The 27,667-nt window shown below is 62.4% G+C and overlaps 1 protein-coding gene across 6 annotated transcripts; it reads right to left on the bottom strand.

Annotated features, from left to right (window-relative positions):
- Window positions 1-188: 188 nt before the first annotated feature.
- Window positions 189-27,564, bottom strand: MAST3 (microtubule associated serine/threonine kinase 3). Of its 6 annotated transcripts, none has more exons than XM_054182107.1 (28): window positions 27,486-27,564; window positions 24,467-24,498; window positions 14,268-14,356; window positions 13,957-14,029; window positions 13,759-13,779; window positions 12,635-12,713; window positions 11,805-11,962; window positions 10,007-10,082; window positions 9,415-9,624; window positions 9,237-9,338; window positions 8,856-8,988; window positions 8,285-8,352; window positions 7,807-7,892; window positions 7,457-7,665; window positions 6,981-7,119; window positions 6,616-6,748; window positions 6,336-6,501; window positions 5,947-6,048; window positions 5,585-5,707; window positions 5,127-5,236; window positions 4,840-4,985; window positions 4,447-4,679; window positions 4,141-4,341; window positions 3,831-4,057; window positions 3,584-3,706; window positions 3,294-3,430; window positions 2,921-3,102; window positions 189-2,818 (listed from the first exon to the last, which is right to left on the bottom strand). In XM_054182107.1, exons 1-28 carry the CDS (start codon window positions 27,522-27,524, stop codon window positions 1,806-1,808), a joined length of 4,410 nt encoding a protein of 1,469 aa, XP_054038082.1. In that variant the 5' UTR covers window positions 27,525-27,564; the 3' UTR covers window positions 189-1,805. The 6 variants fall into 6 exon arrangements, with proteins under 6 accessions (XP_054038082.1, XP_054038080.1, XP_054038078.1 ...); XM_054182105.1 differs by lacking the exon at window positions 27,486-27,564 and adding an exon at window positions 24,671-24,848; XM_054182103.1 differs by lacking the exons at window positions 24,467-24,498; window positions 27,486-27,564 and adding exons at window positions 22,661-22,750; window positions 23,396-23,479.
- Window positions 27,565-27,667: the final 103 nt, after the last annotated feature.

Genomic DNA, 27,667 nt, shown 5'->3' with positions numbered 1-27,667 from the left:
CCGGGTGCCAGATGTGCCCGTGTCCCCCCGGCCCTCCCTGCCTGGGCCGGGGCAGCTCTGGCACCCACCAGCCCCCGTTTGCCCCCCACCATCACCCCACGCAGTGGGCGCTCCCTGCCCAGTTGCGCTCTGGTACCGGCAGCGCCGAATCCCCCCCCCGGCTGCAGACACCATGCCGTCGCTCATCGCAAGGAACAATTTTAATACAACATAAAACTTCCAAAGGTAAGAACAGAGCCGGACACTGGGCAGGAAGACACGGGCCCTTTGGCTTTTAAGACGTTTTCCATTAAAAAATTCCTTTTCCCACCCTATCCATGCACCGGCGCACGGCTGAGCCCCCCTTCCTGCAGTGCTGGTGGGCAAGGGGTGCCCGGTGTCTCCCCCAAACCCCACTGCCTTCCCGAGACCTTAACACAGACGGCGGAAGAAGCAAAGGAGACGCTGAGCAGCTCCTGCTGCTCGTTTTGGGGGTGTAAACGGCGCCAGTTTAACGGGGGAGATGCAGGATCCGGAGTCTGGCACGAACCACAAACGCACGAAATAATCCAACATACAGCCGAAAAATCCGCCAGCTGCTCTGGGGTAGGAAATGGGCCCGTTGGCGGTGGCACGGTGATGCCCGATGGCGGGGGGTTGAGGGGGGGGAACTGGCGTTGGTCCCCCCATCACCGGCGCGATGCTCAAAGTACCGGGATGGCAAACGGCAGCGGGGGGAAAAGCCGGTACATGCATTATCAAATGGAAACGTTTCTATCATAGAAAACAGTAGAAAGGGGGCGGAAATGCTGGGTTGAGCCAGAGTTTGTTGGATAAAAAGCGACGGGGGGAAAGAGAGGGGTGAAATTTCCAAATTCGAAATGAAGCAGCAGCAGCAGCACAGGCGCTCGCTGGGTTGGGTAGGTTTTGTGGTTTCTTTTTTTTTTTTAAAAAAAGAAATACTGGGTTTCTATAGATGTCCGTATGCAGCGAGCAATGAACACCACGGGATGTGGTGGAAGAAGAAATGCAAAGAGCAAAAACCGACCCTAAAAATGCCATTAATAATCGCATCCGATTGCTGACCCCAGGGGGAGGGCTCTGCTGTTCCCGCCTGGAAGGGCCGATGGAGCTGAGTGGCTCCAAAAGGCTCCGAATAAAAGAATTAAAACCTTTACATCTGCTATACACTTATAAAATGACCCATATGCACCATCGTACGATGAACCATATGCATATAAAATTACCCATATGCATCCCAGCTTGGGCTGCCAGCGTCTGGGGGAGGTTGCTGTGGGTTTTGTTTTTTTTTTTAAATTTAAATATTACCCCCCCAATGGGGGTTTCTTTGGAGTTTTGGGTTTTTTCCAGCTAAAACTAAAGTTAAAAACTGAGAAAAAGCGAGTGGTTCTTCATGAGGTTAGAAAACAGCGTGTCATCATGGAAAAGCCTGGGACCCCCCCGGGGCTGGGTGGGACCCTGCGACGGTCCTGCACTGCCCGTTTAGCTTATAAAAAGTAATAAATTAATTAACGAATATTTCCATCGAGTCCTTTCTATACACAAAGGCTGGGGCCCTGCCGGGGAAATGCCGCCGCCAGAAAAGCTCCCGCGTCTCTATAAAAATATGAGCATCTTTCAGGGAGTACAAAAAGCCTTTCGTGGGGGTTCTGGAAGTGCCGGGGCGCAGCCAGCCCGGCCAGCGCCGACATCCACAACGGCTCCGGGGACGTTTCTCTCAGGGCTATGCCACGCGGGATAGGTTTTTCGGGAGGCGGTGGGATGCTGCGGGGACCTTGAAACGTTCCCAGGTGCCGGTGTGGGGCTCAGGCGTGCTTGGCCCCGCTCCACACACTGCCCCGGGGTGCCGAGAGCTGAGCCCCCCCCGGCTCCTGGCCCCGCGCCGGTTGCCGGTGGCTGGTTGCTCTCCCCCCGCAGTTCCAGTGGTGCCGGCAGCCACGGTCCCGATGCTCGTACCCATCCCACTGCGGCAAGGAGATGCTGCCGTCCGGCTGCTCGGTGTGGCCGATGGGGTAGGAGCCCTGGCATTCCCACTCAGCCACCGCCGGCTCCTGCTCGTCGCTCTCGGAGCCCTGGACCGCAATCTGTGGGACTGGGCTGGGCTTCGGCTTTGGCTCCGTGCCGCCGCACCGCAGAGCTGGGCCCTGCCCGGTTTCGCTCTTGCCACCGTCTTCGCTTGCCGGTGCCGGCTCCGGTTCATCAAAGCTCACTTCTTGAACCGCTTCTTGCTTCTTGAAGGAGTCACGGCGCTCGGAGAGGTTCAAGCGCCGCATGACCACCATCTCCTGGTCCCGGTCATGCCTCTCCCCGAGCCGGGAGCCGGTGGGGTGATAACTGTGTTCCCCGGGGTACGCTGGCGCTTCGCCCTCCCCGATGACCTCCCCGTCCATCGTGGGCATCTCCAGCCCCAGTTTGCGGCCGCCGGCGGTCTTCTTCTCCGCCAGGACGGTGACAATCTTCTCAGCCGACTGGACGCGTTTGAGGAGGGGGGAGCGGGGGCAGTCAGCGCTGCGGGGTCGTGAGCTCTGCCGGACGATGGTGGGGGGGGACAGGGTCTTTCCCTGGAAGGAATGGGGGGTTTTGGGGTACCCTGGGAGCGGGGATGGGGAGCGCTGGGGAGAAGGCGGGCGCTGGGCGGAGGAAGGGGTGCAGGCGAGGGGCGAGGGGGGGATGCTGCTGGTGGATTTGCGCCGTCCCACTTTGTAGCGTTGCCCACCCAGTTTGGGCGCCAGGCCGTGCAGGGAGCTGGGGCGCACGTGGCCGGCGGGTGACGTTGGGGTGCTGGAGGAGGGAGAGGTGCTCTGCGGGGACACAGCATCTGCCACACAAAGAGAAACAAGTCACGGCCAGGGATGGAGGGACACGTGGCATCCCCGCCATGCCCGCAGCAAATATCCCCCCCCGCAAGGGGTTGGGGTACCTGGGGGGAGATCGGGAGCGGGGCTGCGGCAGGGCGTCGTGGGGCCCGGGGAGAGGCTGTGCGTGGGGGACTCCGGCAGGCTCTCGCTGGAGGACAGCGAGTGATGGAGACCGGAGGAGAAGCTGCGGCTGGTGTGCAGGACCGAGGACTGCTTGGAGATCTTCTTGAAAAGGCATTTTCTCCTGGGGGACACACACAAAGGTGGCGGGGAAAGGAAGAGCTTTGGCTTTTCCTTAAAGCTGGTGGCCGCGAGTCTGCCCAGCAGGACCAGACCCCGCTGGACCCCCCGGGTATGGCAGAGCCAGAGCATCCCCTCCCCGGTATGGCACACACCGGGACAAATGCCATGTTATCCTGCCCCGGTTCTACCCACCTGTCCTGGCCGTCCCTTTTCCTGCTCTTCTTACTCCTCCGCGCCATCCTCGTCTTGGAGCTGTTTTTCCGAGCGGGGCCGATTTTAATGGAGGTGTTCTCCAGGGCGGTGGTCCTCAGGGCCACTTTATTCCCGCTCTGAGGGGCAGAAAATGAGTCGCTGCAGCCCAGGCACCGGCTCCCAATGGGCTGCCGGCTCCGCTGTCGGTGGAAGCGATGCCGGGGAGCCGCAGGACCCATGCGCCGGTGTCCGGGGCCGTCCGGGCGAGCAGCGCGGTGCCAGTCACCCACCTTCAGCAGCAGCTCGACGACGTCCCGGTGAACTAAACCCAGCACCGATTCGCCGTTCACATGTGTGATGAGGTCGCCCGCTCTCAGCCCAGCTTCTTGCGCAGGGCTCCCCTCCTCCACGCTCTGCGATCGAAAGACCAAGGTTTGCTTTGGATACAAACCTAAGTTTCTTCCCAGGGTTTTCCCACTGGGAGAAGTGATGTCCGGCGCTGCCAGTCCCTCCCCATGTGGAGCCCAGGCCACCTACCCAGACCATGTGGTGCACGGTGTAGACGTCGCTGTCACCCATGTAGACACGGATGGCTCGCAGGGTGAAGCCGTACTTCTTGCCCGAGCTGTGGATGATGATGGGGGGCCGCAGGCTGGCGATGGCGAGGGACGAGTCCCGGCTCGGGGAGGAGTCGCGGGAAGAGGGGTTGGACGAGAGGGAGTGGGGGGAGATGGGGCTCATCAGGGTGCCGCCGCCGAAGTCGTCTGCAAGCGGGAGAAGCCGGCTCAGCCCGGGAAAACCACGCGGCAGCCGCCATCCGGCAGGATAAACCGCGTGGCACACGGACCTGATGTGATGATGAGGGACAGGGCTGAGACGGAGGCGGATTTGGGGACGCGGCCGCCCTGCGAGGCTCTCTGCCTGTCCGGCACGTCCTTCTGGCTGCTCAGCCGACGGCTCCTGCCCGGCTCCAGGCCCCGGGGAGTCGAGTTTTTGGTGCCGGTGCTGTTGCTCCGGAGGCGGATGCGGTTCAGGCTGACGAGATCGGCTGTGCAGAGGGAAGGAAGGAGCGTTTGGGGATGTGGAAAAGCCACCCCACGCCATGTGGGACCCTGGCTGGCGCCGGAGCATCCCACACCTGCAGCCTACGCACCGGATAACGCCGACGGTTTCACCGTGCTACCGGTCCCCACATCAGGGTCTCCCAGCACAAACTTGGGTCTCTCTGGCTTGGAGGACGCCACACAAGGGCTTTCATCCTCCGAGGAGAAGGCAAACTTGGGCATGGTGTCCAGGCTGTAGGTGCTGGGCAGCGCGGCGGGGCTGCGGCTTCGCTCGTGCCGGGAGGTGTACGGCGTGGAGCTGCAGGACGTCCAGGAGCGGAGCCTGTGTGGGAGAGCAGGAGGGCTTGGGACAAGGAAAAAGGGGCGAGGGGGACAGCACCGAGCCACTGCGGCACCCCAGGACACGTCCCACCGATGCCTCTGCAAAGCCCCGGTGCCGACACAAGCCCCCATCAGCGCTGCATCCCCGTCTCACCACGCACCGGGGCTCTGCGCCCGCCAGCCGGCTCCTCTCCTCGTCTCCCGAGTGCCTGTCCCATCGCTCCTCCTTGTCCTCGCTGTGACTCCGGTCGGAGGATGAGAGGCTGAGGTTGGAGTGAGCCGCCAGGAATTCAGAGCTGCTGTACACCTGAGGAGGAGACAAGCCGTCAGCAAGGAGCAGAAATTCGGAATCCAGGTGCTCTGGCATCAGCCAGAACACCGATGCTCGGCACAACCACGCTGGCCATAGCATCCATCATTTTGGATGTCAGAGGAAGGATTGGAGCACCTTGCTGAAGCGATGGGAGCAGGAGGAGAACTGCCCGATCTCCACGGACGATTCCTCGTCGTTGGTTTCTTCATCCTCCGAATCCAAGTGGCGGTACCTCTCGGAGCGAGCTGCAAGCAAGAGCCAGAGCAGGCAGAGCTGTCACCCTGCCTGCCAGACACCCTGTCCTGCCTGCAACGCACCCTGTCCCGCCTGCCCGCGGGCACCCGGTGGGACCCGCGCCCACCAGGACTGCATCTGACAGCCCGGTCCCAAATCCCAGGAGAGGTTTGGCGTGAGAAAGTAAGGGGTTTTGGTAAAGCTGAGCAGCCTGGGAACAGGACTGCATCTGTTCCGTGACTTTGGTTATAAAGCGACTGACTTCACCCAGGAGGTTTTCATCCCCCGCGGGATCATCTGACCTGCAGCTGGGATAACGGCTTGGCGGAGGGGGGGAAAGGGGGTGGATTTGGCCTCACTGTCAAAGTAGCTGGTGTCGTCCTCCGACTCCAGCTGAGGGATGAACTCGGCCTTCTGCCGCAGCAGCCCGTTCCAGTCCAGGTGGAGGAAGAAGGAATGGTGCTTCACCTCATGCGCACCCCCTGCCAGGCAGAGAAACCCACGTCAAGGGGACGGGGCAGGATCCGGGACGCTCCCGCTCCCATCCCAAACGGCACGGTCTCTCCTCCACACAGAGAAAATGGCTTAAAGCCGGAGCCCTGTGCAGCTTTCCTGGGGTGAACCCCGAGCTGAGGACCTCCTCCGAGCATCCTCAACATGGCAGGACACGCTTTGGTTTCAGCAAACGGCTTGACGTGAATCAGGGGGCCGCCACGCGTACCGGTGCCCAGGCGCTCGAGGGGACACTGTCTCAGCAACCGCGTGATCAGGTCCTGGGCGTCCGCAGGAAGAGCCTCATCCCCTTCCGGCCACATAATTTCATCTGCAAGGAAAAAGGAAAAGGAGTTTGGAGTGGCTGGAAGAGTTTGGACACAATGGGGGCTGTGATGACATGAGGTCACAGGAAAAGTCACTTCTGGGCAAGAGGGAAGTCCCCCAGGAGCCGCAGCAGATGAAAGCATCCTCCCAAACTGGGAAATCAAAGCTTGAGGAGCCTCCTCGCCATTCAGCCAAGTATAAAATGAAGGAATGAAGCTCTCCACATGTTAAGGACAAGCCATGACTGCTGGGGAGGGCGAAGTGAGGAGCAAAGTTGCCACCGACACTCACCGCTGATGACCTGCCCAAAGAGCTCCTCGGGGGTGTCTCCGAAGAAGGGGACGCAGCCCACCAGGAACTCGTAGAGGATGATGCCCATGGCCCACCAGTCGACAGGCTTCCCGTAGCCCTGTATGAGGATGACTTCTGGGGCGATGTACTCCGGAGTGCCACACACCTGCGTGGGAAGCAGCAGCTGACACCTCTGCAACGACCTTTGCAACAGGTCCCGAGGCTATCCCGGTCCCCGGTGATGGCAGATCGGCCAAGCGGAGCAGGATCTCATTCATACCTGCTTGTCCATGAACTCCCGAGTGTCCTTCTCCATGTGACCTTCGTAGAGGTTCGTGGTCATGTTCATCAAGCCGATCTTTGACAGACCAAAGTCCGTCAGCTTTATGTGGCCCATGGAGGTGATGAGTAAACTGCAAGAGAAGACAGACGCCCTGCAACGACGCTGTTTGCTTCTGGGGAGACCTGGGCAGGACCAGTCGGACCCCAAGACCTCTGGTCCTGGTGCAATGACACAGAACCAGGTCTTTGGGCACCAAAACCCACAACCTCATTCTGCCTTATCCTCTTGGCTTGGATCAGTCCCTCTCCCTTCCCTACCCAAACCCAACCCCATCCTTCCTCAGACCTGACCCATGTCCTCACTTGTCAGGTTTGAGGTCCCGGTGGACGATGCCGTAGTTGTGGAGATACTCCAGCGCAAGAACAGTCTCAGCAAAGTACATCTTCGCCATGTCGACGGGCAGTGGGCCCATGTTCTTCAGCAACGTGGCACAATCCCCCCCTGTGGGGACATGGGTCCTCCTGAGCACAGGGGGCTCAGAGAAGGCAGGGAGGTCACTGGGCAGGGCGACGCTGCCTCTCCTGCCAAGCAGGCTCCCAGCCAGACCCTCACGTCCCTCCTTGGAGCAGCGTTGATCCCCAGGCATGGGGCACAAACGCTCTCCTAGGTGAGCATGGCCACCACCTCCATCAAGGTGAGACTCAGGATCACCAAAGCATCTCCTCATGCTTCCCTCTGCTCCCTGGAGCAAAGCAGGGCATTTGACATCCAGGTGGTGACCTCGATGCTCAGACGTTGATGTTCCCCGCCTCCCTCCAGCCCTGAATCCCATTCTCACCTTCCACATACTCCATCACCATGCAGAGGTGTCGCTTCGTCTCGAAGGAGCAGAACATGCTGACCACGAAGGGGTTCTCCGCGAAGGTGAGGATGTCCCTCTCCACAAACACCTGCTGGATCTGGTTCCTCAGGATGAGGTTCTGCTTGTTGATTTTCTTCAAGGCGAAGCGCTGCCGTGTCTCCCTGTGCCTCACCAGGTACACGGCCCTAGCGGGGAGCGAAATGGCTGGACCTCAAAACATGTCCTCCAACCACCAGGACCGACTGCGCAGCACCACGGGACTAAGATGGCGAGGACTTTGGAGATGTTTACAGATGGAGGCAAATGTTAGGAACTTCCCAACTCACCCGTAAGCCCCATTGCTGATCAGCTTGATGGTCTCAAAGTCCCCCTCGCAAGGCTTCCTCCGAGGAGCGGTGGCCAAAGGCTGGCTCTGAAGAAGACACAGAAGGTTTTCAACATTTCCCGGCATGCCGGCGCTCTGAGTGCAGGCAGGAATTCACCAAGCACCATCACATATCACCTCCGATTGCTCCTCACTGCCAGAGGACATCCTTCCCTGAGCCCTCTCTAGCCACAAACCCCAAACCAGAAGACCACGATGCTCTGCAGATCAAGAGCACACTCAGCTCTGTCCACTTAGGAAGCCAGATGAGGGACTGTGAGATATTACACCTGAATACAGCAGTCACCCTTGGGGACAACCCGAATTAACGTCTCTCGGCCTAAGACAGCAGAAGAGCTGCTGCAAGGAGCTTTGGTGTGGGGTGAGGCAGCATGAAGCTGGAGGCAGCAAGTGGGACACGCAGGTACGACCACGCTCACCTCACAGGCATCGTCGTTCTCCGGTGTGATGGTGTTCCCGCTGTCAAAGTGATCCAGCTGGACCATTTCTGTAGAAGACAGGGATGTTTCTCACCATCTTCATGCTCAACCCTCACCAAAAGAACCCCCCACCAACCCCACTCTCCCTCCCAACTCGGAGATCCCGCGGGGATTTAGCCACACGCCTTTCTCGAGCCATCGTATGGAGAAATTCAGGTCACGGCGTTAAGAGGTTCAACACGAGGTTAAACATTTATATAATTCTCTTTTTTCCATAGTCATTCCCATGTTCTTTGGGGATTATGGTTCCCCTCCCCAGGGCCGTGGCTTCCTATGGATTAAGCGTTTTTGAGCTTAATCTACTTTGATGAATGTGTTGGGAGCAATAACGAGGGATGCGGGGCTGGCCAGGAGCCCTGGACACCGTCCTGGTCCTGCTGTGACCCACCCCATGACACCAGCTCAGTCCTGCCAGTCCCCCTGCCCCCTCCCAGTGCTCATTCATGCTCGCCAGTGGCCAAACTGGGAGTCCACATCCCACTGCAGACCACAAACCCAAGCAGTTACCTACCCTCCAGTGGGTCCTTGACGAGACCCAGTTGGCTGATGATGTATCGGGGAATATCGGTCTTTATTCCCTGGCCAACTTTGGCATGACCTTCTGCAGCTTCCAGGAGGTGGTAAAACTCCTCTGGGTCAAACTCCTGGATGGGGAAAACCAAGCACAGTTGAGGAGCAAGACCTTACAGGGTTAAGCGTTTCCTCTAAGCCTTGCAGGTGACACCTGTAACTGGGGACAGGCTCTGGACTAAACGCTCTTCTCCTGTTTCTAGCATCATTCCCCCATTGTTCCCCATTAAAGGGTCGATGGAAAAAATTAAAGGCTTTGCCTCCTCTCCGAGCGGGCACAGACCATGAAAGACAAGACACATCAGGAGCTGCCACGTCTTACCAGGCACTCCAGAAGGCGAGCAGGACGGGAGATGATGATCAGCAGCTTCCTCACCAGTTGGTCAATGAACTTCACCTCCTCGCTCTCCGAACGTTCCTGAGCCTGCCAGAGACAGAAGCCAGGCATCTAGCAGTGGCCTCAGGAGATGGCACTGGGCAGGGAACTGCCCCACACTCACATCTCGGAGCATCTTCTCAAGTTTCTCCTGCAGCTCCATGAAGTAGCGGGAGGTGATGAGAGCTCCCTGGGACTTTGCCAGGCAGTCGCGGGCCAGCTCGATGATCTGGTGGTGGATGAAGCCCAGCACCCCGTCTGCCAGGGGCAGAGTGCTGCTTGGAGAGAAGTTTGTGATGGTGTCCTGCAGACGCTCTTCCATTTGGGCCGTGGCCTGCAAGGCAGAATGGATGGTGATGCCTGAGAACACGTGCCCCCACACCAGGTGTTGGGTTTGGCCAGCCAGGATCTCATGCTACCACATCCTGCAGCTCCAATATTCATGTGCACATCATGGTCCCACCTGGGAACCAGCTTCCAGCAGGCTGGAAAAGCTCCACCGAAGTCTCTAAAGATTGTTGCCTGCATGTGTGATGATGCAGACCTGCAGGTCCCTGCCTTGTTACCACGTTTCCAGTGTCCTCAACACTCCCATCCCTGGGTATCTACCCGTACATTTTATATTCCAGCATGGAGGAGATGTTGTTCTGAAGAAGACACGGTCAGGATGCTATGGAGGGACTAACATGCTCATCCTCCCCAGTCCCAGTGGTTACCTTGGGGAACCGCTCCTTGTAGACATGGTTCATCATCACAACCTCGTTATCAAACGTTCCACTCGTCCGTCCAGGGCTGTGGAGGGAGGAAGCCACTTGTGTTACGAGGTCCAAGTCATTTACATCTATGTAAATAGCTACTGCCCCTGGAGAGCAATTTGTTCCCTCCTCCTAACTCTCAATCCAAGCGGTTAAAGGTCACCTGAGCAGAGCCATCAGCCTTGGGCCAGCACTTCCAGCAGCATCCCTCCCACCATGCATGGATCTGGAGGTCCCTGGGACCTGGTCCAGGGAAGGTTAACCTCCCACAAACCCAGGTGTCAACTCAAGTCACTTGAAAATCCAGAGCTGAGAAACTGGTCCATCGGTCGACTTGGCTTTGAGGAATGAGCTCATCCTTTCCTTCCTCTGGATCCCACAGTCCCTCACCATCGTTGCCCGTTTTGCAGCTCACCAGCTAAAAAAACCCAACCAAATCCCATGGTGGACACATGAACCTTCATTAACCGAGGTTTCTCTCTTACCCCCACCCAACTTTGGCTCCCTTAGGCCCCTGCCTGGTGATCCGGTTATGCAAAGCAAGTGGCAGGAGCAGCCAGCAGCTCATTAACCGCTATATAATAAATGGGGTGATTAAAACCAGACCCAAGCCACTCGCTGCTAGCCCCAGCCCAGCCCCAGCTCAGCCTTTGCCGTGCTGTGCCGACCGCAGAGCTGGCACCTCTCGGTGAAAACCTCGCCACCTGCAAAACCCTTGTCAGATAATTAATCTCATTTTAATGAAATTTCAGCCAGCAACACGCGGGGCTACGGCTCTGCCTCCGGTGCAAAGAGGGTCGGGAGCTTTTTCAGAGGGAAAAAAGGATTTAACTGAAACATTCCCTGTAAAAAGCTCAAGCTCCCAGTGCTGGACAAGTGGAAACGTGACCGGCTCCTTGCATGGGACACGGTCTTGGAGCAGCACCACGGAGCTTGGCAGGTCCAGAGCGTCAGCACGACGCTACGGCCACTGGCTCCATGGTCTCCCCAAATTTTCCTCTCTCCAGCCCACAGATGCCCGTCCACCTGCACTCCTTGTTCTTTGCAGGGGCAAAGGCCCGGCTGATGCTCAGCTCCAGCAAACGTGGGCGATGTTTCCGAGCCAAGCCCAGAAATGGGATTTTTAACCTCTTAATGGCAGGTCAGGCTGGTGCCCTACCAGCCATGCCCCACAAGGACAGCCACCGCTCGGGCTTCTGCTCAATGGGCCCCTTCTCTCCACCGAAACCTTTGAGACAATTGAGCAAGAAGCTGCAAACCAACTATTTTGGAACAAGTCCCACTTTCTCCAGCTTCAGCCCCAGAAAACCTCACTCCCAGGTGCCGTCTGCCGCCAGGAGAGCAATGCCACATCCCAACAGCCGAGAAGATGCTGAGAGCCCGACTCCAATGCCCAAAATCACAGAGCTTAGGATCATAGGCTCATGGAATGGTTTGGTTTGGAAGGGACCTTTAAAGGCCATCAAGTCCAACCCTCCTGCCATGAGCAGGGACATCTACAACTCGATTGGGTTGCTCAGAGCCCTGTCCAACCTGACCTTGGGTGTTTCCAGGGATGGGGCATCTCCCACCTCAAGCCACAGCTTCTCCACTCCCGTGCAAGGGGAAAAGTCTATATTGGGGTCAACACCTTGGGATGAGTCAACACCAGGACGTCCCAGGAACAGCTCAGGAGAGGGCAGAGGAGGGGCTGGATGTGCCGGCACCTGGTGCATTGTCCCGGCAGCGCCGTGGGTGCTCCCCATGGTGGGTGCCCTACCTGAGGCTCCTGGATCGTGGGCGCAGGCAGGGCGAGTGCCGCCCCTCCTCGTCCGTGACGCTCTCCGTACTGCGGAAATGCTTAGAAAGGAAATGCAGCTCATCGGGGGTGGGCTGGTACGGCAGCTGGTGCAGGCGCTCCTGGGAGGACGAAGACGACTGGAAAGAAAGGGAGACGCAGGGGATCAGGAGGTGGATCTGTGGCTTGGGGTGGAAACCGGCAAGTCCGTGAGGAAAACATTCCTCAGAGCCTCTTAGGAGGCTGGAAACACTGACGGGCAGCATGCTCTGTGCTTGGTAACGGGAAATAGGGATGGCAAGGGCAGCCTGGGGAGGTCTGTGCTGCCCACTCCCACCCCAAACTCCCCAAGGGAGCCCCGTCCCTTGTACCCGCAGCATCCCAGGTGGCTCCTGCCCAGCCATTCCCCTGCATGGTTGGGATGTGCTCATGAACACTCGACCCGTGACATGCAGGGATGCTCTAACCCCCAGGGATGTTGTAACCCCCAGGGATGGGATGCTCTAACCCCCAGGGATGCTCTAACCCCCAGGGACGGGATGCTCTAACCCCCAGGGATGGGATGCTCTAACCCCCCGGGGATGCTGTAACCCCCAGGGACGGGATGCTGTAGCCCCCAGGGATGCTGTAAGCTGCTCACTGGCTCCGTGCCTTTCTTAAAAGCACATTTGCAAAGGACGATACAGCTAAAGAACATGGTCCTCAGTAATGGGATGCCTAGGAACCGATGCCACAGGGCTCGGGAAGCATTTCACCAAAAATCAAGGGGTTTGGGTTCTTCTCGCCTGCTGCCATGAGAAAGCAAACATTACCGAGACAGTGGAGCTGGGGGTGTTGGTCCCATAGCCAGAGGAGGGTAGCGAAGCCAGTGACCACCTTCTGCCATCAGCCCTGCGAGTGCAAACGTGCTGGTCACATACAGGAAAAACAACAACGTCTAAATGCAAATAAATAACATCAGAGCAATAAGAATAGGGAAGAGGACACAGGTTTGGCTTGAGTAATAAAGCCCTGAAACCTCTTTTCATAACGGACTGAAATTGGGTGAAATACGAGGGGTTTGCAGGTGAGAGGGGCTGTTCTGCAAGTGTCCACAGGGACAGTGACAGCGAGCAGGGCCCCCGTGAAGGGAGAGCGCTGGGGCTCGGTTGGGTGGTGAATATGTTTCAGATGGAAAAGAAAAAAAAATGAAGCAGGAATCTTATTTTTCATTAGAGAAAAATCCAGCCTTCTGGGACTCTGTCCTATGAGAAGTGGGGATTGCTAAAGACCCGTCCTGAGACGGCAGGGGCCGTGGAGCAGAGCCCGGCTATAAACAGGAAGGGAAACGCTCATACGTAGGCGAATGCTTCCTCTTGGGGATGTTTTTAATGGACGGGGCAATGTCCAGGTCAAGACGAGTCCCTTCACCTCCTGCTGCTGTTTCCCGTGCGGGGCCAAGGCCATCGGGAGATGGCGGGGTGCCGGATCCGGCATCGGCACCACTGCGTGCCCGCACTGCCAGAGGGCTCGCAAACCCCTGCTTTGGCTTTTTGCTCCGTTACAAGCGTGAAAACCATCCGTAAGCCTCCGGCTTTTTTCCATGTGACGATCAATGGGTTAAAAATCAGCCATCTGCCCCCATGTGTGCAATTAGTTAATTAGTTAAATGGGATTTTGGCTTGAGCAGCGTGGGCTGGGGAGGGGATGCAGCGAGATCGGCCTCCGTGGGGACCTGGCCGAGCTGCCATCCCTGGATATCTGCCGAGCATCCACCAGGAGTGCTCGGAGCAGGTCCGAGCTGGGCCTGGCCTCGTGGCCAGGGATGGTGTGATGGGAACAGGGATATTTCTGCTCCCAGAGCTGCAGGGAGCCCGGTGCCAGAGGAACATCTCCCGCCCGGGGATGCACACGGAGAAGGGCCGTGGCGATGCCCCAGCCCCTGCCCGGTACTCGCCTGTCAGTCCGAGGAGCATGGCTGGGGTGGTGGGAGGCACCAGTCACGGCAGAGCAAACAACGCCGGGGCGAAAATCAGGGAGAAATAAAAAGCAAAACAAATCACAACACATCACTTGAGATCGACAGCACAGTCCCGGCTGGCAGATTATAATTACGAGTGAACGCTAATGGTCTGGGAGGGGGCACGGAGCTCACCTGCGAGCGAAGGGGAAGTTGATGGAGGTGCTGGCGGAGAAGTTGCGTGGGCTGTCCAAGGGGCTGCTGCCGGCTGTGGGGAGAAAGGGGGAAAAGTCACCCCGCTACCTGCCCCGGCACGATGGCCGGGGTGCCGCGGGCTGCTCCTTCAGGGGAAAGGGGGGGCAAATCACATCCCAAGCTATTCCGTCCTGGAAAAGGCACCCAGCCCCCTGCTGCTGAGAAGGTGCTGCGGAAGGAGAAGGGATACCCGCCAAAATATTCGGGTAAATTTGGGAGATGCTCAACCCATCCCCCGGGACATCCCTTACCTGTCGGCACGGAGAGAGGGGAAAGAGGCCGCGAGAGGGTCGGAGAGGGGGTGCCCACCACTAAGCTCTTCCTATTGCTGCTTCGGCAACTAGGGAAGAAAAAGACGGAATTAATTTGGGGAAGCAAAGAACGGGCAGGGCTGGACAAGCTGGGGCACATACGAGTCCACTTGTACGTGATGCCCTGTGCCAGGGGACACGGCTGCTGTCACCCCATCGATTACGGATCTCCTGCCACAGGGAAGATCCGTCCCCACTCCATCACTGCCAGAGACGGACCAAAAAAGTTATTTTTAATGATAAACTGTCTCGTTCAGGTCCCACTTCTGGTTTTGGCTCGCTGGGGAGGGCAGAGGCCGGCGGCCCCTTGAGCAACGGGCCAAGGGCAGGAATAGAAAAAGGGATGTAAAAGGAGGAAGCGATGGAAATGCCAAGCGGCCACAACCCGACCCGCTCCATTGCGTGGAAAGTGCCCCCAGTTCCTATAAATCTCCCTACGCTCGGGGGTCCCCATGTCACAGCGGGGAGGAGAGTTGGTCCCCGGCCCCCGGAGACTCCACGGCGTCGCTGGGTATTTGCGATGCCCCGGCAGACCCGGCTCGGCCGCGCTCCGGGGCGCAGCAGGAGGATGCCACAGGGGCCGGCACCAGGGTGGGAAGCGGCACCGTGTGCGGGTCCACGCTGACACCCCAAAATTCCCATCCTGGCATCCCGCAGAGCTCCTCTGGAACAACCAAAAGGCCACATCCGCAAGCACGGAGTTTCCGTGTCGCCATCTCCATTCCCACCCTCCCAACTCTCAAGATTTCAACCCTTCTTGTCGCAATTTCCTTTTTCCTTTCCTTTCAGCCCTTCTCCAAGCCCCTCGCAAGCGTGGTCGAGCCTCAAACAGCCCAGCGGCCCGCAGGGACGCTGCAGCCCCACTCCCGCTGTACGCAGCCCATTTTAACTACGGTAAAAATGTGATGAGCTCCTGTAAGTTCTCTTTCCCTCTGCTGCGAGGGAACCGCAAATATCCACAGCCCGGAGCAGGAGCTGGTGCTGGCTGGCGTGCGAGCACGAGGACAACCTTCCCCTTCCTCCATCTGCGCTTCCTCGGGCTGCAAATTCTGCAAAGACAACACTGAATTTCCTCGCCAGGCTGGGAACAGGAACCTGCGCGGATGCCGCTAATTAAAGGACGTCCTTTAACATCGTGCGGTGGCCAGATACACCCGCAAAACCGAGAGGATGAACCCGGGGTGAAGGGATCCTCCCCGGATCCCCAAAACCAGAAGCAAAGGATGGCGTTTTGCAACACGCCGCCCCTCCGGACGCACGTACGCGGCACGGATGCACGGCAAACGACGCGTGGTCAGAGCTTCGCACGTGACACCCAGCACCCCACCACCTCCCGCTGGCGTCTCCCACCCCCGCCGTGGGGGTCCTCCTGCTCCCCCCCTAAAACCATGAGCCCCAACTCTTCTGCTGGAGACTGAACACCTCGGCCAGGCCAGCGAGCGGGGAGGGTGCTTGGGGCCCCCCCAAACCCCTCGTATGTCGGCTGCACCCTCCCTGCACCCAGCGTGTCCCTGGGTGCCCCCCTGGGACACGCACCCCCTGACCGCCCCGAGCTCACCTGGAGCTGCAGCAGCTTCGGGGGGATCGGAGCCTCCCGCTCCGTACCGCAGCCGAGCCGTGATGCCAGGGGGGAGGCAGAAATATCCCCCCCCAAAAAACTGACCCCTTCCCACCCCTCCTTGGCCCCTCTGGTTGCTTTTTCGTGCTTAAACACAGTCTTGAACACCCATTTTGGCACCCACAGCTGCACACACAGCCCAGCACCCACCCCGGCAGCAAGAGCAAACCACAGCCGCCGCCGGCTCTGCTGCCGGATGGGAAACTGAGGCACGGCAAGCAAACCCGCTCCGCCACCAGGGCGGCACCAGCCGAGGTTTAGGAGCCAGGAGGGCTGCAAAGAGCAGCCAGTTTTGGTGTTTCTTCGCCATTCGGTCCTGCTGCGGGGACTGGGGTGCGCGTGGGGACATCTTGCAGGGAGGGGAAGTCCCAGGGGACGAGGGGCTCTCTCCTGCTCGCTCCGTTTCGTTTTGGAAGCGAAAACAAACCCCTAGTGAAGCAAGTTCCCGTAATGGTGACACAGGGGGAGGCCAACGTTTCCTGTTTCCGCGCGCTCCACCCTCGGCTCTGCAACCATCTTGCGCCACTTTAACCCCCCTTCGCCTGATGCATCACCTACAGCTGGTTCCCATCCTTCACCGCACGGAAACCTCGGGCCAGAAACGAGCCTCGGGCTAGAAACGAGCCACCGAGCCCTGAAAGCAGGAGCTCAGGCTGCTGCCCTCCCTGCCTCCATCACCCAATTGCACGTTTGGTACCAAAAATGGAGTGGAAAATCGCCGTCAGCCTCTCCCGCGCTGCCTCGGCGCTGCCGTTGCCGGCCGGCACTTATTTCAAAGGACGCGGAAAGTGTGTGACAGCCGATGTGACCCCAAAGCCTGGAGCAAAATAACGTGTCACCCGCCCCGAGGCTGCCGGCGAGGAGGAACCGGCACCTCCCACCACCCCCACCAGCATCCAGCCTGGGCACGGCGTGTCCGGGATGGCCGTGGGCAGGAGACAGAGCAAAATTTGGCAGTTTTCCGCAGGCTGCCTCCTCGGAGCTGCGGGAAAGGCAGGATCCGGCTGCGCAGCAGGACACTGGTGTCTCTAAACGGCAAATGGCTCTGCCAGGAATCCTGGCGAGCGGCGTTGGGTGGCAAGGAGTCAGCACGGTGCCACCCCGAGGGTGACGGTAACCCAGCTGGTCGATGGCAGGACCATCACCGGGAAATGCACGGAGGGGCTGCAGCATCCCGCTCCTCTCCCGCAGGATCCAACCCCTAAAACTTCCCAGGATGGCAGAGCATCATCCGTCAGATGCAAGCCCGGTGCCGGGCACCGCCGGCGGGTGAATGCCAGGCAGAAAAGCCGGGTGTTTGGGGCAGAGCGGGTGCAGGGAGCGGCGCGAGGGCAGGGCCATGCCGATAAGGGAGCGGGCGCAGTCTCAAAGTACAAGCGGGCGGCTCCGCTCCCGGCTGCGTGATGACGAGCACGAGCCGCCGCTCCCGGCTCCCTCCTTCGCGTGGTTGCAGACAACATTTTTCCTCCATGTTCCCCAAACATGCGCCCGGCGCTCACGTGCCTGGAGACTTGGGGAAGTGCCATGGATCACTGCGCCCTGGAAAAATCGGTTTCCAGTGCGATAAGTTTGTGTTTAACATCGAAACCCACTGAAACAAGCAGCGGCCAAAGTTTCTCCATGACATTTCTTCTCCATGACTTGCGACGGGGCTGAGCCCGGCTGCCTGCGGGGATGGAGGCTGGGATGGGGGAGGCTGGGGTGGGGGAGGCTGGGATGGGGGAGGCTGGGATGGGGGAGGCTGGGGACCAGGGTCTGGGTGGCGAAACACACCACGCTCCATGCACAACCCCAGCAGGCAGCCGGCATCGCTCTGCGGAGCCGCTCCGGCCCCTCGTCCCACCCCAGCCGAAAGCCTGGTTCTGCGGTTGCTCGCATTAACCCACCCCGGAGCTCGGAGATACGCGCCGGCCACCTCCCAAGAGCAAAATCCCAAATCCTCGCAGGGAATTGCAGGGTAATGAGTCAGGTATAGACGGACTCATTTCTTCGGGCTGCAAGAAAACAGCCTAAAGAAACTACCCCGCGCCCCGGGACGCATCCCAGCACGTCCCCGTGCCGCTGTTTCCCATCAGTGGGTGGGAAATGGTACCTGTGGCGTCTGCTGGCAGGTTTTCCGGCGGCGTGCGAGGTGTGAACAGCCGCATGCAGCATCCGCGGAGGAGAAGAGCCCCATCAGGCACCCAACCACCGGCCGTCCTGCCCGGCGCCGGCCACCTCAGCATCCCCCCGCGGGAAATTAGGATCTCTCAGACCTCTTAATCCCGCTAAATACCGCCATATGCTTTCTGCCCGCTGTAAAATAGGCCAGACCCATTCTCGCCGTGGATTCTAGGAATATCGATGAAAGAAGAGCAAATCCTCTGCCCTTTGTGAGAATTACGGCCTCATCATGCCCAGCTGGAGACAGATGACTGCCTAGATCACCGCTCCAACTACACATCTCTCCCAGGGCCCCCCCATCTCGGCCCCCGCCAGGTTGGAAAACCCCATCCAAGGCCTTTTCTTGTTTATTAAGGGTCTCTGCTGCCCACCCTCGTGCGCCGGCAGCCATAATTCCCGCAGAACGGGCGACGCACGTGCCTTCCCGGGGCTGGGATCGGCGCTGGATGGATTCATTTGCTAAGCAACCACGTCGCTTTGTGCCAGCCCACGGTAATATTAAAAGACATTTGACAATGGGAATTATCTCCCCTCTGCCCCCGCGCTGCCTTAAACACCTCTTTTATATGCAGTCGTGGAAGGGTTTTATGTCTGGGTCGGCTACAGCACCCCAAATCTGCTGGCTGGAGGTGCCAGCCTCCACTGCCCGCACACGGGGGGGGCTCCGCGGGGGTCATCGCAACTCTCCCAGGGCCGGCAGCGCTGCCCGTCCCCCCCCTCGGGGACACGTCCCACCTACCTGCCCGGGCCAAGCCTGGTGTTGCAGAGCTGGGGTGGCCCCTGCCCCCCCCCCAGCACCCCCTTTATGCAGCAGCCCCTGACGCTGCCCCAGCCCCACTGCCAAAGGGCGTGCGAGCGCTTTGGCCCCCACGGTCGTGCCCATGGCTGGCTGCAAGGGACTGGCCCCTTCCCACCCCCCTCCAGCACCCTGGGGACCCTCACCCCGGCTCAGGACATGTCACCACAGGGGCATTTCCCCCCTTGTGCATGCAAGACCTGCCCCCCCCAACACGCACCCTGCTGCAAAGAGCCCCAAACCACACACACCCCCCCCCGGGACTGGCACACAGCTCGCCAAAACATACATCCCCTAATGCCCCGGGGACCCTAAACTCTGCACCCCCCCATGGCACTGGGGTCCCAACGAAGGCACTCGTCCGTGTGTCCCCCCCCCGCCGTGCACAGCCCACCCCACCCTGGCACCCTTGGGGCTCTGAGGATGCACCCTCCCTGCACGGCACCCCCAAAACCACACACCTCGGTGTGTGCAGCCCCCACCGCACAGACCCCCCCCCAGACCACGCACCCCGTGTGCCCCCCTGGAGCAAAGACACCCCCCAACCCACACACACCGGTGCACAGCACCCCCCCCCAAACCATCCCCTCCGGTGCCCACCCCCCCCTCCCATACACGTGTCGTCCCCGCCCAACACAAGCACCTCGGTTCCCCCCCCCGGAGCAAAGTCCCCCACAGACCATGCACCCGGGGGTGCTCCCCCGCAGCCCAGCCCCCCAACCCAGGGTGCACCCCTCCGGTGCAAACCCCCCCAAACCCCCCACCCCGATAAACCCCCCCAGGTGCAAACCCCCCCCCCAAACCCCCCACCCCGGTGCACCCCCCGGAGCACCCAAAACCCAAAACCACGCAGCCCGGGGTGCTCCCCGGTGCCCAGCCCCCCCCAGCCCCGTGTGCCCGCCCCCGGTGCAAAGCGCCCCCCCCCTCCCAATGCACCCCGGGGCGCCCCCCCCGGTGCCCAACCCCCCCAAACCGGGGGTGCCCCCCCCCCAAAACCACGCACCCCGGCGCACGGTCCCCCCCCAACCCCCTCCCGTCGGGTTCCTCCCCGCCCCGGTGCAGGGCCCCCCCCAACCCGGTACCTCTTGGAGCGCTGGAGCAGGGCGCCGGCGGCCCGCTGGCCCCGGTAACCGGGCGGGGCGGCTCCCCAGCAGCTGGGGTCCGACATGGCGGGAGGGACCCCCCCCCTCCTCCTGCCCCCGGGGCCCGGCCGTACCCACCGGCGGGGCCGAGCGGCGCCGGCGGGGCCGGGACCGCGCCGGGGGCTGGGAACGGAGCCGGGGCCGGGCTCCCGCCGCCGCCGCCGCCTCCCGCCGCCGCCCGCCCCTTCCCGCCCGGCGGCGCCGCCGTTACCGTGGAAACGGGCAGCGCCCCGAAACGGGGTCGGGGTTTCCATGGAGACGGGGGTAGCACCCCCAAAAGGGGGGGGGGGGAACGGGTTACCATAGAAAGGAGGCGGCGCCCCAAAATGGGGTCGGGGTTAGCGTAGGGATGGGGCTGCGCCCCGAAGTGGGGGCTCGGGGTTACCGTGGAGATGGGGCATCACCCCAAAATGGGGGCAGGGTTTCCACGGAGATGGGGCATCACCCCAAAATGGGGGCTCGGGGTTGCCATAGAGATGAGGCAGCACCCCAAAATGGCTCGGGGTTGCCGTAGAGATAGGGCATCGCCCCAAAATCGGGTCAGGGTCTCCATGGAGTTGGGGCAGTACCCCAGAATGGGGCTCGGGGTTACCATGGAGATAGGGCAGCACCCCAAAATGGGGCCAGGGTTACCACGGAGATGGGTCGTCACCCCAAAACAGGGCCAGGGTTTCCATGGAAATGGAGTATCACCCCAAAATGGGGGCTTGGGGTTGCCATAGAGATGGGGCAGTACCCCAAAACGGACTTGGGGTTGCTGTAGAGATGGGGCATCACCCCAAAATGGGGCCAGGGTTTCCATGGAGATGGGGCAGCACCCCAAAATGGAGCTCTGGGTTGCCATGGAGATACATCATCACCCCAAAACAGGGTCAGGGTTTCCATGGAGATAGGGCAGCACCCCAAAATGGAGGCTCAGTGTTGCCATAGAAATGGGGCAGCACCCCAAGATGGGGTCAGGGTTACCATGAAGATGGGCCTGCGCCCCAAAATGGGGGTTTGGGGCTACCATAGACATGGGGCATCACCCAAAAATGGGGACTGGGGGTTGCCATAGAGACAAGGCAGCACCCCAAAACGGGGTCAATATTACCATGGAGATGCAGCATCCACTGCTTGTGCATTAGGGGGGTACAAATCTCCCCCCCTAAGTCATCAGGGGTGACCCCAAAGCCTGCACCTCCCACGGTGGGAGCAGTCCCCTAGTGGCACCCTGCCACCCACGGGACACTGTGCTCGGAGGGGCACCCCCCCAGCAGCACCCCACAAGAACCCCACCCCCCCGCAACCTCCCTCCCACGCCGGCTTTCATGTTTAACGGGGGAGATCCCGAGCAAAGAGCCAGTGACACCCATCCTCCTTAGTGCTGGTGACAAAACCCCGTGTGGTGGCACGCCGGGGCTGGCGGAGCCTCCTGAGCCACGTGGGATGGCATTGCCACGCTCGCCGGGCGGCAGCCGGCCAGTGCCATGGCCAAAATTCCTGATGCTGGTGGGTTTGGGGAGGGTTTCGGTGTGGCAAAAGGGCAGCACTGCGCTTCCCCTTGTCTCCTGCCTGGCAGCCATGAGACACCAACACATGGAGGCACCCAGGGGTGCTGCCAGACCGCCTGTCCTTGTCCCCATCCTCATCCTCATCCCCATCCTCATCCCCATCCTGTCCCCACCATAAGCATCCCAAAAACACCCTCCCAGAGGCCTGGGCCGAGCAACCACATGGCCGTGCTTGTTTTATCATGTGTCGCGGTCGCTGCAGGCAAGGGGTGGCCAGCCAGGGAGGGAGGGCGCAGGCAGAGACCCCCGTGTGTGGGCAGAGCGCAGGCAGCACCCGGCTCCTGCCTGCCTGCAACAAATGGCTCTGCGGGTTGCTGAGCAGCGGCAGAGCTCCCGCCGGTTCCCTCTCGCCTGGTCCCAGCCGCTCTCCCCAGCAGTCGGACGGAGGCACCCGGTGTCACCCACGGGTGCCAGGCAGGCTGCGGCTTTGCCCCGTGGGTGCCGCAGGTCACAGGGCCGGGTGCCAGCACACCCGCTGCACCTTGTCCCTGGGGCAGAGCGCAGCTGGCACGCACCGCAGGGTCTGGTCACCCACGTCCGCAATGGCAGCACCCAGTGGGGCACCGCAAAGGGGCTGGCAACATTTTGGGTAGGGGGGCACCCAGCCCCCGAGAGCAGCTCCCCCCCCGCTCCCTTTCCCCCACGGCGGAGCAGAAAAGGCGGTGAGGGAGGTCTCCTGGGTGGGATGAAGGCACCATCCCCGCTCCCACCCTGCTCCCATCGTGGCCTCCGATTTTGAGGTGCCCCCCCACCCTCCAAAACCAAGGATGCTCGGAACCTCAGCTCGAGCTAGCAGGACGGCATTCCCATCGGGGCTCCCTGAAATGGACCGGTCGGCACGTAGACGGAGCTCACCGGCACAGCCAGGCTTTCAGGGTGCACAGGGCAGGGGACGGACCCCGGCCACGTTGTCTCGTGCTCCACAGGAGACAGTGACGCTTTCAGGGTTCCCAGGGCATCCCCGGTGGGGGAGACCCACCTTCCTGCCCCCTTCCCCATCTCTCCCTCCCCTCCCCAGAGCTGGCGGCCATGGTGTCTGGGAAGGGTTTGGGGGGTCTTACCTCCAGGGGTGCAGGGTTAGTAAGGGGCTGCAGGGGCTGCAGGGGCTGCAAGGGCTCAGCAGTGTCGGGCTCTGGCTGCTCGGAGACAAGCTGCAAGGCAAGACGTGCCGGCGCGGTGTCAGTGAGTGTCAGGGGGCTCCCCGGTGGCATGGCACCCCAGTGGCACAGCACCCCGGTGGCACAGCCCCGCAGCCGGACTGGGGGTGTGGTGGGGGCCAGGGGCCAAGAGCAGAGTGGGGAACGGCTGGAAGGGGGTTAAGGGCTGGAGCTGGGGACCAGGGCTGGAGGGACCGGGCAGGGTGGGGAGAGGGGCAGAGCTGGAGGGAGAGCACAGGGGACAGCAGGGACACTGCAGGGGGAAGACACCGGGTGGTCTGGTGCTACCGGAGGGTGCCACCGGGAGGGTCCGGGGCTGTGGATGTAGGAGGAAGGGCTGGGACCTGCGGCCCGCGGGTGGGGATACAGCGGGATGGGGATGGACCGGGATGGGGATGCAGCGGGAGGGCGATGCTCCGGGAGGGGGGTGCAGGGCGACGGGGATGCTCCGTGGTGGGGATGCAGCGGGATGGGGATGGACTGGGATGGGGATGCAGCGGGAGGGGGATGCTTCGGGATGGGGATGCAGCGGGAGGGGGATACAGGGGTACGGGGATGCTCCGGGACGGGGATGCTCCGGGACGCCGCCGCCCGCCCCCGGGGCCAGTACCGGCGCGCCCAGCCCCGGCCCCGACTCACTCCAAGGTCAGCGAAGGGATCTTCAGCCTGTCCCGCCGCGACTTCATGCCGCCGCCGCCACCGCCCCGCTCCGCTCCCGGCTCCGCGCTCCCCCCGCCGCCGCCGCCGCACCGGCTGCCCCCGCGCTGGGCGGCTCCCGCGGGCGGGCGGCGGCGGCGGCCCCACCGGGGCTCCCTGCTCGGCCCGCCGGGCCCGGGCCCGCCCCTGCGGCACGGCACGGCTCGGCTCGGCTCGGCACGGCAGCCCCCGGGCCACCGGCGCACCCGGCCCGGTCCCGCGGCAGCCCCGATCCCTACCGCTCCCGGAATGTGCCAGGGCGCTGCCGGTGCCGAGACGCCACGGCCCCAGCACAGCTCCAGTACAGCCCCAGTACAGCCCCAGTACAGCCCCAGTGCATCTCTAACACAGCCCCAGTGTCCCCCAGCACAGCCCCTGTGTGCCCCCAGCACACAGCCCCGTGACCCCCTGACAGCTCCAGCCTGGTGCCAAGAACCCCCTGCGTTACCTCCGCAACACCCCAAAACACGCTGGAACAGCCCCGGGACACCCCAGCACACCCCAACACACCACCCCAGTAACAGCCCCAGCACACCCCAACACACCACCCCAGTAACAGCCTCGGTACAGGCCAACACACACCCACACACCACCCCAGTAACAGTCTCAGTACATCCCAACACACCCCAACACAAATCCAGCGCAGTTTTGCAGCAGCCTCCTACCACAGCCCAGTACACCCCAGTACCGCTTAGAACACCCCAGAACACCCCCATACACCTGCGGCAGAGCACAGCACACCCAGTACACCCCAGTATCACTTACAACACCCCGGAACACGTCAATACACCCCAGTACCCCTGCAGCAGAGCAGAGCACGCCCCAGTACACCCCGGTACACGCACAATCAGGTCCCTCCAATATCGGAGAACACGGCGATGCCACCCCGGATTTGGGCACAACAAGCCCTGGCGCCATCTGCTTCCCGTCCCCGCTGCCCCCCACGGTGCCAGTGCCACGTCCCCAAGCGCGTCCCTCCCAGTGACATCCCGGTGGCTCAGCTCGGGGACTTACGCTCGTCCTCGGCGCGGCAGGCTCAGCTCCTTCTGCAACGAGAAAAGCGAGAAGCAGGGTCAGAGCATCGCCGGAGGCATCGGGGGGTGCCCACGCATGTGACCCCCACCTCCCGCGAGCCACAGCCACTTGCCCGGCAGCATCCTCACAACCCACAGCCAGCCCTGGCACCAGGCTGTCACCGCAGGATTCGTCCCCGCTCACCGTGCCTGGGACGCCACGGCTCTGCCATGACAGCCGAGGGTGACAAACCGCCCACTCGGGGTCAGTGCAAGGGGACATCTCCCTCCAAGGTCCCCGGAGCTGGTGGCCCCATGGCCAGGCCCGGGAGCGAGGGCAGGAGGGTGGTGGAGCAGGAGCAGCACCCAGCCGCCCAGATGGAGTGTGGCCGCAGGGTGGTGGCTGTGCCCTGTCCCCCACCCTGTCCCCCCGACCCCATGCATGGGGAGCCCGTGGTGGCCCCCGCTGTGTTTATTTTTCCAGCCACTGGGAATATTTCTTGCAAGAGCTGTTTGCTCGCAGGTGGTGCAACAGGGCAAAGGGCAGCTGTGCGGGCAGGAGCCCTGACCCACGCCATCCTTCCTGTGTGGCGGGCACTGGCCGGCTCTGGTACAGACCCGGTGGCCATCCGTGTGCCACCGGGCACGCCACAGACAGTGGCACCGGTCCCACCGGCATGCTGCGAGGGGCACGGCGTGAAGGGGCTGGCGTTTGCCCTGGCATGCCGCGGGATGCTGGCACACGTGACGGGTGCATGTGGCAGCTAATGCCCCAACATCGCCCTGATCCTGTGCCCACTGCCGGTGCCCGCTGGCCCCGTACCCCTAAGCAGCTTAGACACATTTCCCACGCAGGCAGGGGGCTCCTCGCAGGCAGGGGCTGCTGCCACCCCTGTGGGGACACGCAGCAGCGCCCACGGACCCCACACCCCCGCCGGGGTGCCTGCAGCCCGTCCCGCTGCCCACGCCACGCAGCCCCTGCGGAAATCCCGGGGTTGGGGCGCGCTGCAACGCAGTGATGCAGCAGCATCGCCATGGCAACGGGTGACATCACGCCTGGGCGCACAGGGACTCGGCAGCCCCGAGGCCCGCGGGTGTCTGTCTGCCCCGGGGTGGCGTGGGTGCCGTGGGCGGGTGCTGGGGGCAGGTGAGTGCCCCAATGCACCCACCATCACCGAGTGACCCCAGGCCCGGGCTGGGGAAGGGGGTGCGGGGTCCCTGCATGGAGCAGGAGTCCCCCAACACCCTCAGCCAGCCCTGCCGTCACCCAGCCTGGACCCCCACCCACACCTGGGGCCTTGCCACCAGCCCCCCAGCAGAGGAAGAGGCAGAGAAGGGTCACACCGAGGGTTTTCCTGCTCAGCCATGTGCCGATGGGACAACGGGACAGAGGAGAGATACTCCTGTCCCCCATGCTCCCCTCCTGCCACGTGGCGCGGCCTCCCCACCCATCTATGGGTGCGGGGGCGCAGGGTGGTCCTGTGACACCCAACACCCGTCACTGCCGGAGGCTCTCCAGCCATGCTGCATCCCTGGGGACAGCCAGAGTGTCCCCGAGAGCCCTGGGGACCTGTGCGGGGCAGCGCCACAGGTCCAGCACCCACGGGGTGCCTGATGCACCCATCCAGTGCGGTGCATCAGCAGGTCCCGGTGGGAGCCAGGAATAATCATCAGCTGATGCCTGCGGGGATGGCATCAGGGGTGGGATCGGGGATGACATCGGGGACAGCATCACTGCTCAGCGCTCTGGGGTTAGCTCCCTGGTGGGAGCCCCTTCCCACCCCTCCTGCCATGGGGCAGGCAGCCGGGGCCCATGGCTCTGCTCTCCCCAGGGACTGCCAGGAGCGACACCCACGGCCGTGGCTCCATCCGTTGCATCCATGGGGAGGCAGCTCCCGCGCAGGGCTCTTTCCCGGGCAGAGCACGCAGCGGAGCGCAGCTGCCCCGCGGAGCTGCCAGCTCGGATGAAGGCAGCGCCGTGCCATCCTCCACCCGCCCAGACAGCTCGGGCCGGGCCCCCCGGTTACCGTGGCTCCGCTCGGCAGATGGGGATGGAGGCATGAGGTCACCCGGAAAATCGGGCTCAGCGCTCAGCTCTGCGAGCTGCGGGGGGCTGCGGTCATCACCCCTACAAGCACAGCAGTGGGTGCCGGGGTCCCGGAGGGGAGCAGGTGCAGGCTGGGTGCCTCTCACCCTGCCGGGAGCAGGAGCACAGGGCGATGGAGGGGGCGGCTGCTCAGAGGGGCAAATCGGCGCTGGGACAGCGGTTTGGCACGGAGCGGATCGTGTGCTGGGCCGGAGGGACCATGCCACTCCCGTGGGAGCCCCCAGCCCCCGCACAGGCGGGTGTCCCCCCCGCAGCACCCCATGGCGTGGCTGGGGGTCGTACCCTGCCCTGCTGCTGGCGCTGGGTGCTCAGCTCCTGTCCCACCCGTCACACGCTGCTCACGTGCAGCCCCCACCTCTCGCACCCAGCGCCCACTCACAGCACCCACCTCTCGCACACACACACACACACGCACACGCACACAGAGCACCCCTCTCCTACACGCAGCACCCACTTCTCGCGCGCACACAGACACACACAGACCACCCAGGTCCCACTCACAGCACCCACCTCTCGCGCCCACCTCTCGCACAGAGCGCCCACCTCTCACGCACAGCACACAGGACCCATCTCACACACACCCGGAGCGCCCACCCCTCACCCAGAGCCCCCCACCTCTCACCGGCAGCCCCCACGTCTCACCGGCAGCCCCCACCTCTCGCACACACCCACCCAGCGCCCCCGTCTCCTACACGCAGCACCCACCGCTCCCACACCCGCCCCGAGCACCCACCGCTCACGGCACCCACCCCCCGCCCCCGCAGCACCCACCCCTTGCAGACCCGCACCCGCAGCACCCATCTCCCCCCCAGGCTCCCCGGGGCTGGGCTCCCCCCCGGCTCCCTCCCGCCCCCGCTGCCCCGCTGCCGGTGCCCGGTCCCCGGGAGGCGCCTCCGCGCTCCCCGGTGCTCACCTGGAGGCCGCGGCGCCGCAGGATGCTGGGCTCGTCCATCCCGCCGCCGCCGCCGCCCGCTGCGCCCGCTCCGCCCGGTGCGCCCGGTCCGCCCCGCCGCCGCCGCCCGGTGCGCCGCCCAGCGGCCCCGCCGCGTCACCGGACGCGCATCAGCACCGAGCCCGGGCTGGCACGGCACGGCA

The sequence above is a fragment of the Rissa tridactyla genome, chromosome 22 (assembly GCF_028500815.1).
Source record: "Rissa tridactyla isolate bRisTri1 chromosome 22, bRisTri1.patW.cur.20221130, whole genome shotgun sequence".
Classification (NCBI taxonomy): Eukaryota; Metazoa; Chordata; class Aves; order Charadriiformes; family Laridae; genus Rissa; species Rissa tridactyla.
Note: the sequence above shows the minus strand (reverse complement) of the source record. Positions and strands in the feature narration are given on the sequence as shown.